A 13,987-nucleotide genomic window follows, 5' to 3' on the forward strand; every position below is an offset into this window, starting at 1 on the left:
TATGAAGAAATACACAAAATACATTAAAAAAAGACAAAAAATAAACAAAGTACATGAAAAAAAGACAAAAAATAAACAAAATATATGAAGGAATACACAAAATACATGAAAAAAAAGACAAAAAAATAAACAAAATATATGAAGAAATACACAAAATACATGAAAAAATAAACAAATACATGAAAAAAAAGACGAAAAATGAACAAAATATATGAAGGAATACACAAAATACATGAAAAAATAGGCAAAAACATAAACAAAATGTATGAAATACACAAAATACATGAAAAAAGACAAAAAATTAACAAAATATATGAAGAAACACACAAAATACATGAAAAAATAGGCAAAAAAATACACAAAATGTATGAAAAAAGACAAAAAATAAAATATATGAAGAAATACACAAAATACATGACAAAAAGACAAAAAATAAACAAAATACACAAGAAAATACACACAAAAAAATAAACAAAATGTATGAAATACACAAAATACATGAAAAAGACCAAAAATAAAACATATGAAGAAATACACAAAATACATGACAAAAAGACAAAAATAAACAAAATACACAAGAAAATACACACAAAAAAATAAACAAAATGTATGAAATACACAAAATACATGAAAAAAGACAAAAAATAAAATATATGAAGAAATACACAAAATACATGACAAAAAGACAAAAATAAACAAAATACATGGAAAAAGACAATAAACAAAATATATGAAGAAATACACAAAATACATGAAAAAAAGACAAAAAAATAAACAAAATATATGAATACACAAAATACATGAAAAAATAAACAAATACATGAAAAAAAAGACGAAAAATGAACAAAATATATGAAGGAATACACAAAATACATGAAAAAATAGGCAAAAACATAAACAAAATGTATGAAATACACAAAATACATGAAAAAAGACAAAAAATAAACAAATACATGGAAAAAAAGACAAAAAATGAACAAAATATATGAAGAAACACACAAAATACATGAAAAAATAGGCAAAAAAATAAACAAAATGTATGAAAAAAGACAAAAAATAAAATATATGAAGAAATACACAAAATACATGACAAAAAATAAACAAAATACACAAGAAAATACACAAAAAAAAATAAACAAAATGTATGAAATACACAAAATACATGAAAAAAGACAAAAAATAAAATATATGAAGAAATACACAAAATACATGACAAAAAGACAAAAATAAACAAAATACACAAGAAAATACACCAAAAAAAATAAACAAAATGTATGAAACACACAAAATACATGACAAAAAGACAAAAAATAAACAAAATACACACAAAATAGATGAGGAAATGCACGACAAAATAAAGAAAATGAAGGACAAAATACATGACCAAATACACAATGAAATACATGACAGAATACTCAAAATAGCCAACAAAATACAAAGCAAAACATAAAAGACAATTCATGACAAAATACACGACAAAACAGACAAGAAAAAACAAATAACAGTAAATACAAAAATACATGACAAAATAAAGACAATGAAGTACACAAAAAATACACTACGATTTATATACAAGAAAACACATGACAAAAACAGCCAAATACACGACCAAATACAAAACATACATGAAATAAACATATGTCAAGTACACAAAATACATAATGAAATAAACAAAAATGGACATATACTGGAATATATGACAAAATGTATAAATATAGTTTGCAGTGATGGCATATTTTAAGTATTATGTGATTTATTGATGTATTCATTCATTTTTCTATTATATAGTTGTAGCTATTTATTTATTTGTACATTTATTTCTACATATCGCCCCTCCCCCAACCTCACAAATAAAGTTATCAGATGGTGCTGAGGTCCAGACAGGAAGTGGAGAAAGTCACATGACGAGCAGCTTCCTGTCCCCTGGACAGGAAGTCCCGCCCCCTTAATGGCAGCAACACAAGTTCGATGTGACCGTAAAACCGACCTATAGCGAGAGCGCCTGCGAGGTGTCGCTGTCGGACGCCTTGCCGGAACAGACGGGACTCTTCCCGGAGCGGCTGAACTGGTCCGGCGGAATCGCCGGCGGACGACGTCGACAGCAAAACCGCATCAGTTGCAGGAAATCGCGCCGAAAACGTTCGCCCACGAAAGCGTACAGGAAAGGGTTGAGGCAGGCGTGCAGGTAGGCCACGCCCTTTAGGATTTGCCCCGCCTTCAGGAAGCCCTTCAGCTGCTGGCAGTCGCTCACGCTCAGGTTAGCCGCTTGCGCCGCTTCGGTCACCAACACCGCGTTGTAGGGAAGCTGAGTCACCAAGAAGACCCCCACCACCGCCAGGACCACTCGCATCGCTTTGTGTTTTGGAAAACTTCGGGTCTTGAGGAGCGTGGCCACCACCGCGCCGTAGCACGCTAACATGACTGTTAGCGGCAGGCAAAAACCCATCACCACCTGCACCAGAAGGGCGGCCATCTTGGTGCGACGACCCACCTGGGACAAAAAACAATGACAAAGAAGGGCTTGAAACGAAACCCACCCAAAAATAATCTGAAAATTAAACCTGAAAGAACAAAAACGAGAACCCCAAACCTACACAAAATCAACATTTCAAAAACAGAAAATAACCCAAAAACGCAATCCGCTCATAGACAAAATACAAAAACACCAGAAAATCTACGCCAAAATCGCAAAATGATCGAAGGGAAAACCCCAAAATGAAAAACCAAAACCAAATAAAGATGCCCAAAACGACTTTTAAACACAAAGACTGTATAAAGAATAAAAAACGACCCACCCTAAGATGAAATACAAATACCCACAGTGAAGAGTTATCAAAAAAACAACCCAAAAATTGTCTCTCAAACAAAAACGACACAAAAAAGACTAGAAAAAAGGGCCAAAATTTTAAAATGATCCTAAAACAAGAGAAGACATTGATGAAGACCAAAAAACGACCAAGAAAATAAGCAAAAACAAAAAATGATCCAAAAAAAGACTTCAACCCAAAAAAGACACCAGAACAAAAACAAGCCCAAATAAGGACCCCCAAAACAATTCTAAAACGCAAAAAAATAAAACAAAAACAACTAAAAAAAACCAACCCTAAAACCAAAAAAGACAGACAAAAACCTGCCAAAAAGACAACCCTTAAACAAAAACCTACCTGAAAAAGACCTCAAAACTTAAAAACAAAAACGATTGAAAAATGAACCAAAACTAAAAGGACATAAAATGGACCCAAAATGACCGAAAGACCACTGTCAAATGACCTTCATATGACTTCTGAGCAATAACGACTCAAAAAACAAAACAAAAATATTCTGAAACAAACAAGAAAAAAGACGAAAGAGCAACCAAAAATGACCGTAAAACAAAAAACAACCAAAACAACCACTAAAAGAACCCAAGACAAAAAGAATCGTAAGATACATAAAGATGTCAGGAACCAGAACCGGATCAGGACCCAATCGCGTGACGTTCTCACACAAGCCTTTTATTTTACAGGAAATGGGGAGTCATGCACGTTAGGCAGCCGGTCTGGCGTGGAAAGACAAGAAGCCAGAGACCGACGAGATCGATTCCAATTGCCTGAGTTTCTACTGGACAGATGGGGTTGATATTGGACAGGACGGGACAGACAGAATTCATGATGAAACAAGTTAATAAACAGGATAAACTTGACGGGAACGAAAACTGGAGAGAATAATAAACAGGACAAAAATAGAGGGAAACAAAACTGGAACCCAAAATTAAACAGGACAAAAATAAACGGTAAAGATATCAACAGGAAAACAGGACCGAGTCAGAACCCACGTCTTGTGGGGCAGAAGTTAGTTTGATGGGCTGACAAACAAGCAAGAGAGCACTGAGCTCAACATAGACAGAAAGCCAATCTCTCAACAAGCCGAAGCTGGCGCCACATAGGCAGGGCCAATTGGGCACCATGGCAACCGTGACACACATGGGCGGGGCCAACTGGGCGCCATGGCAACCATGACAAAAGAGACTTCAAAACGACCCCAAAACGACTCCAAAACACAATGACTTTTAATAGACCAAAACAACCCAAATACAAATAAAAGAACCCCCTAAAAACCAAAGACGACCTAAAAAACAAAACAAGGTAAAAATGGACTCAAAATGAGCAAAAGACAACCTTGAAATGACTCCTGAACAAAAACAACCCCAAAAAGACCCCCAAAACGACTCTAAAACACAAAGACTTTTAATAGACCAAAACAACCCTAAAACAAATAAAAGCCCCCCCCAAAAAAACAAAGACGACCTAAAAAACAAAACGAGGTAAAATGGACTCAAAATGAGCAAATGACAACCTTGAAATGACTCCTGAACAAAAACGACCCCAAAAAGACCCCCAAAACGACTCTAAAACACAATGACTTTTAATAGACCAAAACAACCCAAATACAAATAAAAGAACCCCCTAAAAACCAAAGACGACCTAAAAAACAAAACAAGGTAAAAATTGACTCAAAATGAGCAAAAGACAACCTTGAAATGACTCCTGAACAAAAACAACCCCAAAAAGACCCCCAAAACGACTCTAAAACACAAAGACTTTTAATAGACCAAAACAACCCTAAAACAAATAAAAGCCCCCCCCAAAAAAACAAAGACGACCTAAAAAACAAAACGAGGTAAAATGGACTCAAAATGAGCAAATGACAACCTTGAAATGACTCCTGAACAAAAACGACCCCAAAAAGACCCCCAAAACGACTCTAAAACACAATGACTTTTAATAGACCAAAACAACCCAAATACAAATAAAAGAACCCCCTAAAAACCAAAGACGACCTAAAAAACAAAACGAGGTAAAATGGACTCAAAATGAGCAAAAGACAACCTTGAAATGACTCCTGAACAAAAACAACCCCAAATACGACTCTAAAACACAAAGACTTTTAATAGACCAAAACAACCCTAAAACAAATAAAAGCCCCCCCCAAAAAACCAAAGACGACCTAAAAAACAAAACGAGGTAAAATGGACTCAAAATGAGCAAATGACAACCTTGAAATGACTCCTGAACAAAAACGACCCCAAAAAGACCCCCAAAAACGACTCTAAAACACTATGACTTTTTAATAGAGCAAAACGACCCTAAAAGAAATGAAAGACCCCCCCAAAAAACCAAAGACGACCTAAAAAACAAAACGAGGTAAAATGGACTCAAATTGAGCGAAGGACGACTGTCAAATGACCTTGAAATGACTACTGACCCCTAAAAAAGACCGTGAAAAGGCAAAAGCCTGCCTACCTGCGGCGGGAAGAGCATCCGGCAAAAGTATCTCGGACCCTCGTCGGCCTCGGCGGGCGCGGCCGTGGCGAAGGCGAGCTCGGGCGTGGCCAGCAAGACGGCGGCCAACCAGACGGCGGCGCAAGCTAGGCTAGCGCAACGGCGGCGCTCGGCTTGGGAGTTTCTGGCTTTGGCGGTCTGCACGATGACCACGTAGCGGTCCAAACTGATGCACATCAGCAGAAGCGCGCAACTGAAAAGGTTCACCTTGTACACCGCCGACGTCACCTGGCAAAACAAAAATAGTCAGAACCAGAAAAAAACGAATACCGTATTTTCCGCACTATAAGGCGCACCTAAAAGTCTTAATTTTTTTCAAAAGCTGACCATGCGCCTTATAATACAGTGCGCCTTATATATGGATCAATATTAAGTCGCAAAGTCTTGCAACTAACTTGCAGCCGCCGACTAGATTTTCCCCCGAACGGCAAGTAGTCCACGGTGTATGCTGGGGTTTACATACCGCCGTTTCATTGGCTAACCAATGTGTCAATCATCATTTGAATCGATCACTATTGGCTAAAGTTATTCGGAGGTCAAGGGGCGGATCCTTTTTATCATTTATAGGCTGGCATAGGCTTAAGTTGTAAAACAAAGCCTGCAATTGGCCGAAAAAGATGTGTCAATCATCAGTTGAATCGATCACTATTGGCTAAAGTTATTCGAAGGTCAAGGGGCGGATCCTTTTTATCATTTACAGGCTGGCATTGGCTGAAGCGGCAAAACAAAGCCTGCAATTGGCCGAAAAAGATGAATGCGTATAGCACGTGGTTGACGGCATACAGAAAGCATTTTTTTACTATTCTGTATTTGTAAATATTTTATTCTCCTGGATTTACTAAACTCGCGGATATAAGAGGACCACGGCTGCACATTATTATTGAACACAACGACTTCGGTGAGCTACCCCGGCTATATATTTTCCCTGTATCTTGTTTCAGACTGAACTCGATGTTTCTGTGATAAGCGGTGCAGATAATGGATGGAATGGAGTGTCTATTTTGAAATTCAACTCAATTCCAAGTGTTTATTGTCATATGCACAGTAAAGTTGCGAGCGAAAAAGAAAATAGAAACTAAGGAATGGTTGGCATTTCTTGAATCCCAAGACTTCAACCTTCCGAATGATATTTGAAATGATGCATTTGAGTGACATCGTACTGACACCGCATCCGCACGTGTTATCGACACGTATTTGCGTCTTTGCAAGCTTTGGGAATGTTAAGCGGGTAATAAGTTGGACTGAACTATCTGACTGTTTTGTCCACGTTCCCATTGTAGCGCCTTATAATCCAGTGCGTCTTATGTATGGAAAATATAGGACCAAAAACTATTTTTTGGGGGTGCGCCCTATAACCCGGTGCGCCTTATAGTGCGGAAAATACGGTACTGGCTAGACGGCGGCAATCGTAGAACAAAAAAGAACTGATACTAACAAACGGGCATCGGTGGCAAGACGAAAAAACGAACGGATTCTGGCATCAGTCGTGGACCGAAAGAAACTAGATCGCTTCAGTCGCGTTACGAATAAAACAAATTACGGCAAATAAAAAAACAACGATCCTGGTTAATCGCCGTCAGACCTTGGCCATAAAATGGATTCCGGCATCAGTCGCAGGCCGAGTAAACGGATTCCAGCGAATCGGCGTCCGTCGTAGAACCCAAAAACCCGAATTCTGGCAAATACAAAAACAATGATCCTCGCTAATCGGCGTCAGTCCTGGGCCATAAAATGGATTCCGGCATCAGTCGCAGACCAAGTAGACAGATTCCGTCAAATCGGCATCCGTCGTAGAACAAAAAAAAAACGTTACTAACAAATCGGCATCAGTTGCAGACCGAGCCAACGGATTTGGGCGTCAGTCGTGGACCGAAAGAAACTCGGTCACTTCAGTCACATTACAAATAAAACAAATTCCGGCAAATAAAAAAACAACTGTCCTAGCTTATCGGAGTCAGTCCTGGGCTACAAAATGGATTCCGGCATCAGTCACAGGCCAAGTAAACGGATTCCGGCGAATCGGCGTTCGTCGTAGAACCAAAAAACCCGAATTCTGGCAAATACAAAAACAATGATCCTCGCTAATCGGCATCAGTCCTGGGCCATAAAATGGATTCCGGCATCAGTCGCAGACCAAGTAGACAGATTCCGTCGTAGAACAAAAAAAAAACAGATACTAACAAATGGGCATCAGTCCCAGACCGAGCCAACGGATTTGGGCGTCAGTCGTGGACCGAAAGAAACTCTGCAAATAAAACAAATTCCGGCAAATAAAAAAACAACTGTCCTAGCTTAACGGAGTCAGTCCTGGGCTACAAAATGGATTCCGGCATCAGTCACAGGCCAAGTAAACGGATTCCGACAAATCGGCGTCTGTCGTAGAACAAACAAAACAGATTCTGGCAAACCTGCATCAGTCGCGGACCAAGCAAACGGATTTGGGCGTCAGTTGCGGGATAAATTAAGGATTTTCTACATTTGATTATAAAGGATTTTATACAATTGACTACAAATGACATGTATTCAGTTTAATGCAATAAATATATTCACTGACTGTGTTTTAGTTTACTGTCAGGGCAGGCTGTTTTGAAATGCATGTTGTTTTGTCTAATGCTTTTGACGCAGAATGTTCAAGACATCAAGGCGCGCAAACTGCTTGGCACGCCCATGGGAGGAGCCGAGACGCCATGTGGGGAGACGTGAGCCAATAAGAGAAAGCTAAAGGAGTTCAGAACTTCAACGTCACTTCAGCTGTCTCCTGTTTACACTTAGATTTGCTGTTCAGAATAATAAACCTCCGCCCCCGTGTGGAATTGCCGGCTTCCTGGTCATTTTTCTCTCAACGAGCGCGCATAATTGTTTGATGAATGTAGGTTGGTTTGGTTAATGGAGTCAGATAACTAATTTGAACAATTTGGTAAACAGTACATTTTGATAGTTCCAACAGGTCATCCGGCGTCAAAACCGAATTCCGACCCGTCGGCGGCTACCTTGCAGAGCCCGGCTCCGAAGGTCCAACCGCGAACGGCCTCGGCGGCCCACAACGGCAACGTGACCAGGAACAGGAGGTCGGCCACGGCCAAATTAAGCAGGAAGACGTCGGTCATGGTCTTCAGCCGGCGGCGGAAGTGCAGGTAGATCCAGACCACCGCCAGGTTTCCGGCACCGCCCACCGTCGCGATGGACCAGAAGAGGGGCGGCTCGCAGGCCCGGCGGAAGGCTCGAACCGAAGACAACTCGCACATCAGGTCCGGGTAGTCGTAATCCGCCGTGCTCGCCGTCACCTCCCCGTACAGGGAGGCCTGAAACACCCGCTCCTTCAGTCACAGTACCAGAAAGGGGCCCGACCCCGGCCGGACCCTTCCTACCTCGGTCGCGGCGTCCGTCATGTCGTCGTCCATGGAGTCCCCTGGCAGGCTTCTTTCAGCTACAGGGCAGACAAAGACCGTCATATACTCGAGATTGTACCGTATTTCGGCCATATTGTCTTATTTTGGCGGCGCCCGCGATAGCGCCTCGAGCACAATTGTCAAAATGGCCGCTCGCGAGATATTTTTCATCATTTGGGAATGCTTTTTGGATTGAGTATCGCGTCAATTGAACCATTAGAAACCAACCCGAAACTTCGACGGTATTTTATAAAAGCTTCCTTTGAAACTGACTTGCGCACGATTGCCAGAATATCGCCTTGTCTATATCACGAGAATTTTCCGCCATTACAAAAGTTGTCATAGAGAGCCGTGATATCGCTATTTTGAGAGGGCGCCGGCTCCTGATTGGGGAGGAACCGGCTTCAGTCATTCATGTCACAGAGCCGTTACGTTTGCCATCTTGACAGGAGCCGGCTCCTGTAGCCTATTGCGATGAGTCGGTTCATGGAGCTGTTACATTTCTGAACGACATATCACTATTTGAAAAGGGCCGGCTCATTCAATCGTTATGTTTGCCGACAACACGTTACTATTTCAAAAGGAGCCTGCTCCTGATAGGTTTGTGGGGAACTAGCTCCCATCATTTATGTCAAAGAGTCAATTGAGAAGTTACATTTCCCAACAACACTTATCTTCAAGGTAGTTGGCTTCAATCATTTATTTTAAAGAGCCTGCTCAAAAAGCTGTTACATTCGCCAACCACACATCACTATCTTGAAGAGAGCCGGCTTCTGCCATTCGCTTTGATGAGTTGGTTCATGGAGCTGTTACATTTCGGAACAACATATCACTATTTGAAAAGGGCCGGCTCATAGTCGTCTTTGCCGACAACACATTACTATTTCAAAAGGAGCCTGCCCCTGATAGTTGGTGGGGAGTCGGTTCCCCTGTAACATTTGCAAACGACACATCACCACCTATCATGTGGACTTTCAACGAAAAAAAGCAAGTTTCTCAAAAAAGGAGCAGGTTTCTGATAGTGTGGGAATGGGCTCCTCACAGCCGTTGCATTCCCTAACGACACATCTTAAAGGGAGCAGGCTCCCTTAGTTCACTTCAAACAGTAGGCTCATTGAGCTGTTACGTTTCCCAACAACACATCACTATCTTGAAGGGAGCAGGCTCCTGTCGTGCGCCTCAATGAGTTGGCTCATAGAGCTGTTACATTTGTAAACGATATATGATTATTTTGATAGGAGCCGGCTCATAGACCCGATATGTTCGCCAATAACACGCATTACTATTTCAAAAGGAGCTGGCTCCTGATAGGTGGGGGAACCAGCTCCCGTCATTCATGTCAAAGACTCAATTGAGAAGTTACATTCCCCAACAACACTTATCTTGACGGGAGCTGGCTTCAATCGTTTATTTCAAAAAGCCTGCTCATAGAGCCGTTACATTTGCCAACCACACATCACTATCTTGAAGAGAGCTGGCTCCTGCCATTCGCTTTGATGAGTTGGCTCATAGAGCTGTTAGATTTGTGAACGACCTATTACTATTTGAAAAGGGGCCGGCTCCCAGAGTCGTTTATGTTTGCCGACAACACATTAATATTTTAAATGGAGCCTGCTCCTGATTTTTGGGGAGTCGTCCCTGTCGTTCATAGCAAAGAGCCAGCTCATTAAGCTATTAATTTAACAACGACACATCACTCTCTCCAAAGAAAAGGCTCCTAATTGGTGGGGAGGCGGCTCCCTTCGTTGATGTGAAAGAGCTGGCTCACAGAGCTGTAATGTTTACAAACTCCCAACCAATAACGGCTCCTTATTGGTTGGGAGCTCCAGTCATTTGCTTCAAAGAGCTGGCTCTTAAGCTGGTGCGTTTGTGAACGACAAATCAAAATCTCAAAGGGAGCCTGCTCTTGATTGGTGGGGAGCCTGCTCCTGTCATTAACTTCAAAGAGCAGGTTCTTAGAGCTGGTACGTTTGTGAACGACAAATCAAAATCTCAAAGGGAACCGTCTCTTGATTGGTGAGGAGCCTGCTCCTGTCATTAACTTTAAGGAGCCGGGTCTTAGAGCTGGCACGTTTGTGAACGACATATCAAGATCTCAAAGGGAACCGGCTCTTGATTGGTGGGGAGCCTGCTGCTGTTATTAACTTCAACTCTTAGAGCTGGTATGTTTATGAACGACAAATCAAAATCTCAAAGGGAGCCGACTCTTGATTGGTAGGAAGCCGGCTCCTGTCATTAACTTTAAAGAGCTGGCTCTTAGAGCTGGTACGTTTGTGAACGACCAATCACTATCACAAAGGGAGCCGGCTCTGGATTGGTGGGGAGCCTGCTCCTGACATTAACTTCAAAGAGAGGGTCTTAGAGCTGACACGTTTGTGAACGACATATCAAAATCTCAATGGGAGCCGGCTCTCAATTGGTGGGGAGCCTGCTCCTGTCATTAACTTCAAAGAGCCGGCTCTGGATTGGTGGGGAGCCTGCTCCTGACATTAACTTCAAAGAGAGGGTCTTAGAGCTGACACGTTTGTGAACGACATATCAAAATCTCAATGGGAGCCGGCTCTCAATTGGTGGGGAGCCTGCTCCTGTCATTAACTTCAAAGAGCCGGCTCTGGATTGGTGGGGAGCCTGCTCCTGACATTAACTTCAAAGAGAGGGTCTTAGAGCTGACACGTTTGTGAACGACATATCAAAATCTCAATGGGAGCCGGCTCTCAATTGGTGGGGAGCCTGCTCCTGTCATTAACTTCAAAGAGCCGGCTCTGGATTGGTGGGGAGCCTGCTCCTGACATTAACTTCAAAGAGAGGGTCTTAGAGCTGACACGTTTGTGAACGACATATCAAAATCTCAATGGGAGCCGGCTCTCAATTGGTGGGGAGCCTGCTCCTGTCATTAACTTCAAAGAGCCGGCTCTGGATTGGTGGGGAGCCTGCTCCTGACATTAACTTCAAAGAGAGGGTCTTAGAGCTGACACGTTTGTGAACGACATATCAAAATCTCAATGGGAACCGGCTCTCAATTGTTGGGGAGCCTGCTCCTGTCATTAACTTCAAAGAGCCGGCTCTGGATTGGTGGGGAGCCTGCTCCTGACATTAACTTCAAAGAGAGGGTCTTAGAGCTGGCACGTTTGTGAACGACCAATCACTATCTCAAAGGGAGCCACAAATCAAAATCTCAAAGGGATCTGGCTCTTGATTGGTGGGGAGCCTACTCCTGTCTCACTTCAAACACAACCAAAGAAGGAAAACGTGTCCAAAAACAATATTAATATCCATAAATTGAGTTTGTAAAGTCACGAAATCGGCGTAAGACTTACAAAGTCGTCTCGATGGCGTCCAATGTCCTTCTGATTGAAACGGTTTGTCAATTTTAAAGCAGAAGTGAGAAATGGGCCGAGCCGACCGCCTCGATTTGGACTCACGTTGCCCCACACGTGGCTGGGGGCGGAGCTAAACCCCGGCCAATGGCGCGCTGACGTCGGTCCTCGTATGGAACTTGAGCGCGAAGCAAAAATCGGGTTCTTTTCCTGTTGCGTGCGAGGACGCTTTCGCAACAGGAAGTCAGACGGCCTGAGTTGCACGCAAACACCTTTGTTGACAACGTTGGGCTTGGCCACGCCCACAAAAAGTGACTGCATGCCATATGATTGAATTGTACGATGGATTTCCAAATTCTGTCCCGTATACAGAGTAAAAGTACTTAGTCAACCAGCAATTGTGCAAGTTCCCCTGCTCGGTAAGATTTAGAAAGGAATGTAACATTTCTAGGTACTGTAAGGTTTTAACATTTATTATACGGAAATCTGACGCCAAAGACACTTCACGTGTCTTGTCTAAACCCTTACAGTTGGCGCATGTTCAAAATTTGGATAAATTTGATCAGCCGGACGAAGAGTATAGTCCACATATCAATTTATTTAGCCTAATCAAAGAGTTGAACAAATCGGGTCTTTCTTCCGTGCCAAATTGCAATCGTGTGGAGAAGAAGACGAGGGGGTTCCAGCGTTGTCCCACGTTATAACCTATGACGATGAAATGTTCACGCCCCATGACCAAGCCTCTATCTAATTGTTAACATGGGTAAAAACATCCCTCCATCCATTATCTGCACCGCTTATTCAGTAGGGTCGCGGGGGTGCTGGAGCCCATCCCAGCTTTCTTTGGGGAGTGAGCAAGGGGACACCCTGAACTGCTTGCCAGCCAGTCGCAGGGCACACAGGGACAGACCATTTACACGCTCATTGACACCTAGGGACAATTTGGACCGGACAATTAACCTGACATGCATGTTTTTGGAATGTGGGAATAAACCGGAGTGCCTAGAGGAAACCCACACAAGCACAGAAGAACATGCAAACTCCACCCAGGAGGTTTGATCTCAAGACCACAGAACTGTGCTGCACACGCGCTAACCACTGCTCCGCCATGCTCCCCTGGGTAAAAACAATTCAACGAAAATTAAAAAGTGAGGAAGAACTGGCTGCTGGACTTTCTCAATGACAGACCCCAGTCAGTGAAGCTTGCCCAGAACATCTCCAACATCATCACTCTCAGCACGGTCTCCCTCCAAGGCTGTGTCCTGAGCCCCCTGCTGTTCACCCTGATGACACTGCGTCCCAAGGTCAGCCACAAACCACCTTGTGAAGTTTGAGGACGACACAACCAGGGAGGATAATGACCTTGCCTACAGAGAGGAGGTGGAGCAGTTGGTGGGGAGACAACCACGTGGTCCTGAATGTTGACAAAACTAAAGAGATTGTTGACTTCAGGAAACAACAGCCCGACCATGCCCAACTTCTCATCGACAACAAGGCTGTGGAGGTGGTCAGCAGCACCAAGTTCCTAGGGGTGCAGATCACAGACCAACTCAGCTTGTCTTTGAACACTGGTGAAGAAGGCACAGGAGCGCCTGAACTTCCCGCGCAGGATGAAGAAAGCCCACCTGCCCCCACCCACCCTCATCACATTCTACAGGGGCACCATAGAGAGCATCCTGACCAGCTGTATCTCTGTGTGGTGTGGAGGCTGCAGTGCCTCGGACTTGATCTGGATCAGGACTTCTGTCTCCTCCATTCAGGACATTGGCCAGAAGAGCTGCCCATCCTGAGCCACAAACACCTCTAGAGACCCCTCTCACCACCATCATGGACTGTTCACTCTGCTAGCCTCTAGGAAGAGGTACTGCAGTTTGTGGTTCAGGACCACCAGGTTCTGCAACAGCTTTGTCCCCTTGGCCATTAGACTGTTCAACGGTCAATCCCACCTATAGCAAGCCTA

The 13,987-nt window shown here is 42.9% G+C and overlaps 1 protein-coding gene across 1 annotated transcript; it reads right to left on the reverse strand.

Moving 5' to 3' along the window:
• Positions 1-1,649: 1,649 nt before the first annotated feature.
• On the reverse strand, positions 1,650-12,071 carry ccr9a (chemokine (C-C motif) receptor 9a). Its single transcript, XM_088350747.1, has 5 exons — positions 12,028-12,071; positions 8,690-8,748; positions 8,312-8,623; positions 5,283-5,549; positions 1,650-2,491 (listed from the first exon to the last, which is right to left on the reverse strand). Exons 2-5 carry the CDS (start codon positions 8,720-8,722, stop codon positions 1,988-1,990), a joined length of 1,116 nt encoding a protein of 371 aa, XP_088206873.1. The 5' UTR covers positions 8,723-8,748; positions 12,028-12,071; the 3' UTR covers positions 1,650-1,987.
• Positions 12,072-13,987: the final 1,916 nt, after the last annotated feature.

The sequence above is a fragment of the Urocampus carinirostris genome, chromosome 1, assembly GCF_059441175.1.
Source record: "Urocampus carinirostris isolate Australia breed hairy pipefish chromosome 1, RoL_Ucar_1.0, whole genome shotgun sequence".
NCBI classification, from domain to species: domain Eukaryota; kingdom Metazoa; phylum Chordata; class Actinopteri; order Syngnathiformes; family Syngnathidae; genus Urocampus; species Urocampus carinirostris.

Bases quoted from the DNA above. Each gene is read 5' to 3' on its own strand.
- ccr9a (XM_088350747.1), bottom strand. From the start codon at position 8,722: ATGGACGACGACATGACGGACGCCGCGACCGAG. The intron at 8,624-8,689 runs GTAGGAAGGGTC...CGGGTGTTTCAG, and splicing joins TGACGGACGCCGCGACCGAG to GCCTCCCTGTACGGGGAGGT. The intron at 5,550-8,311 runs GTAGCCGCCGAC...TTGTTTTGCCAG, and splicing joins TCGGAGCCGGGCTCTGCAAG to GTGACGTCGGCGGTGTACAA.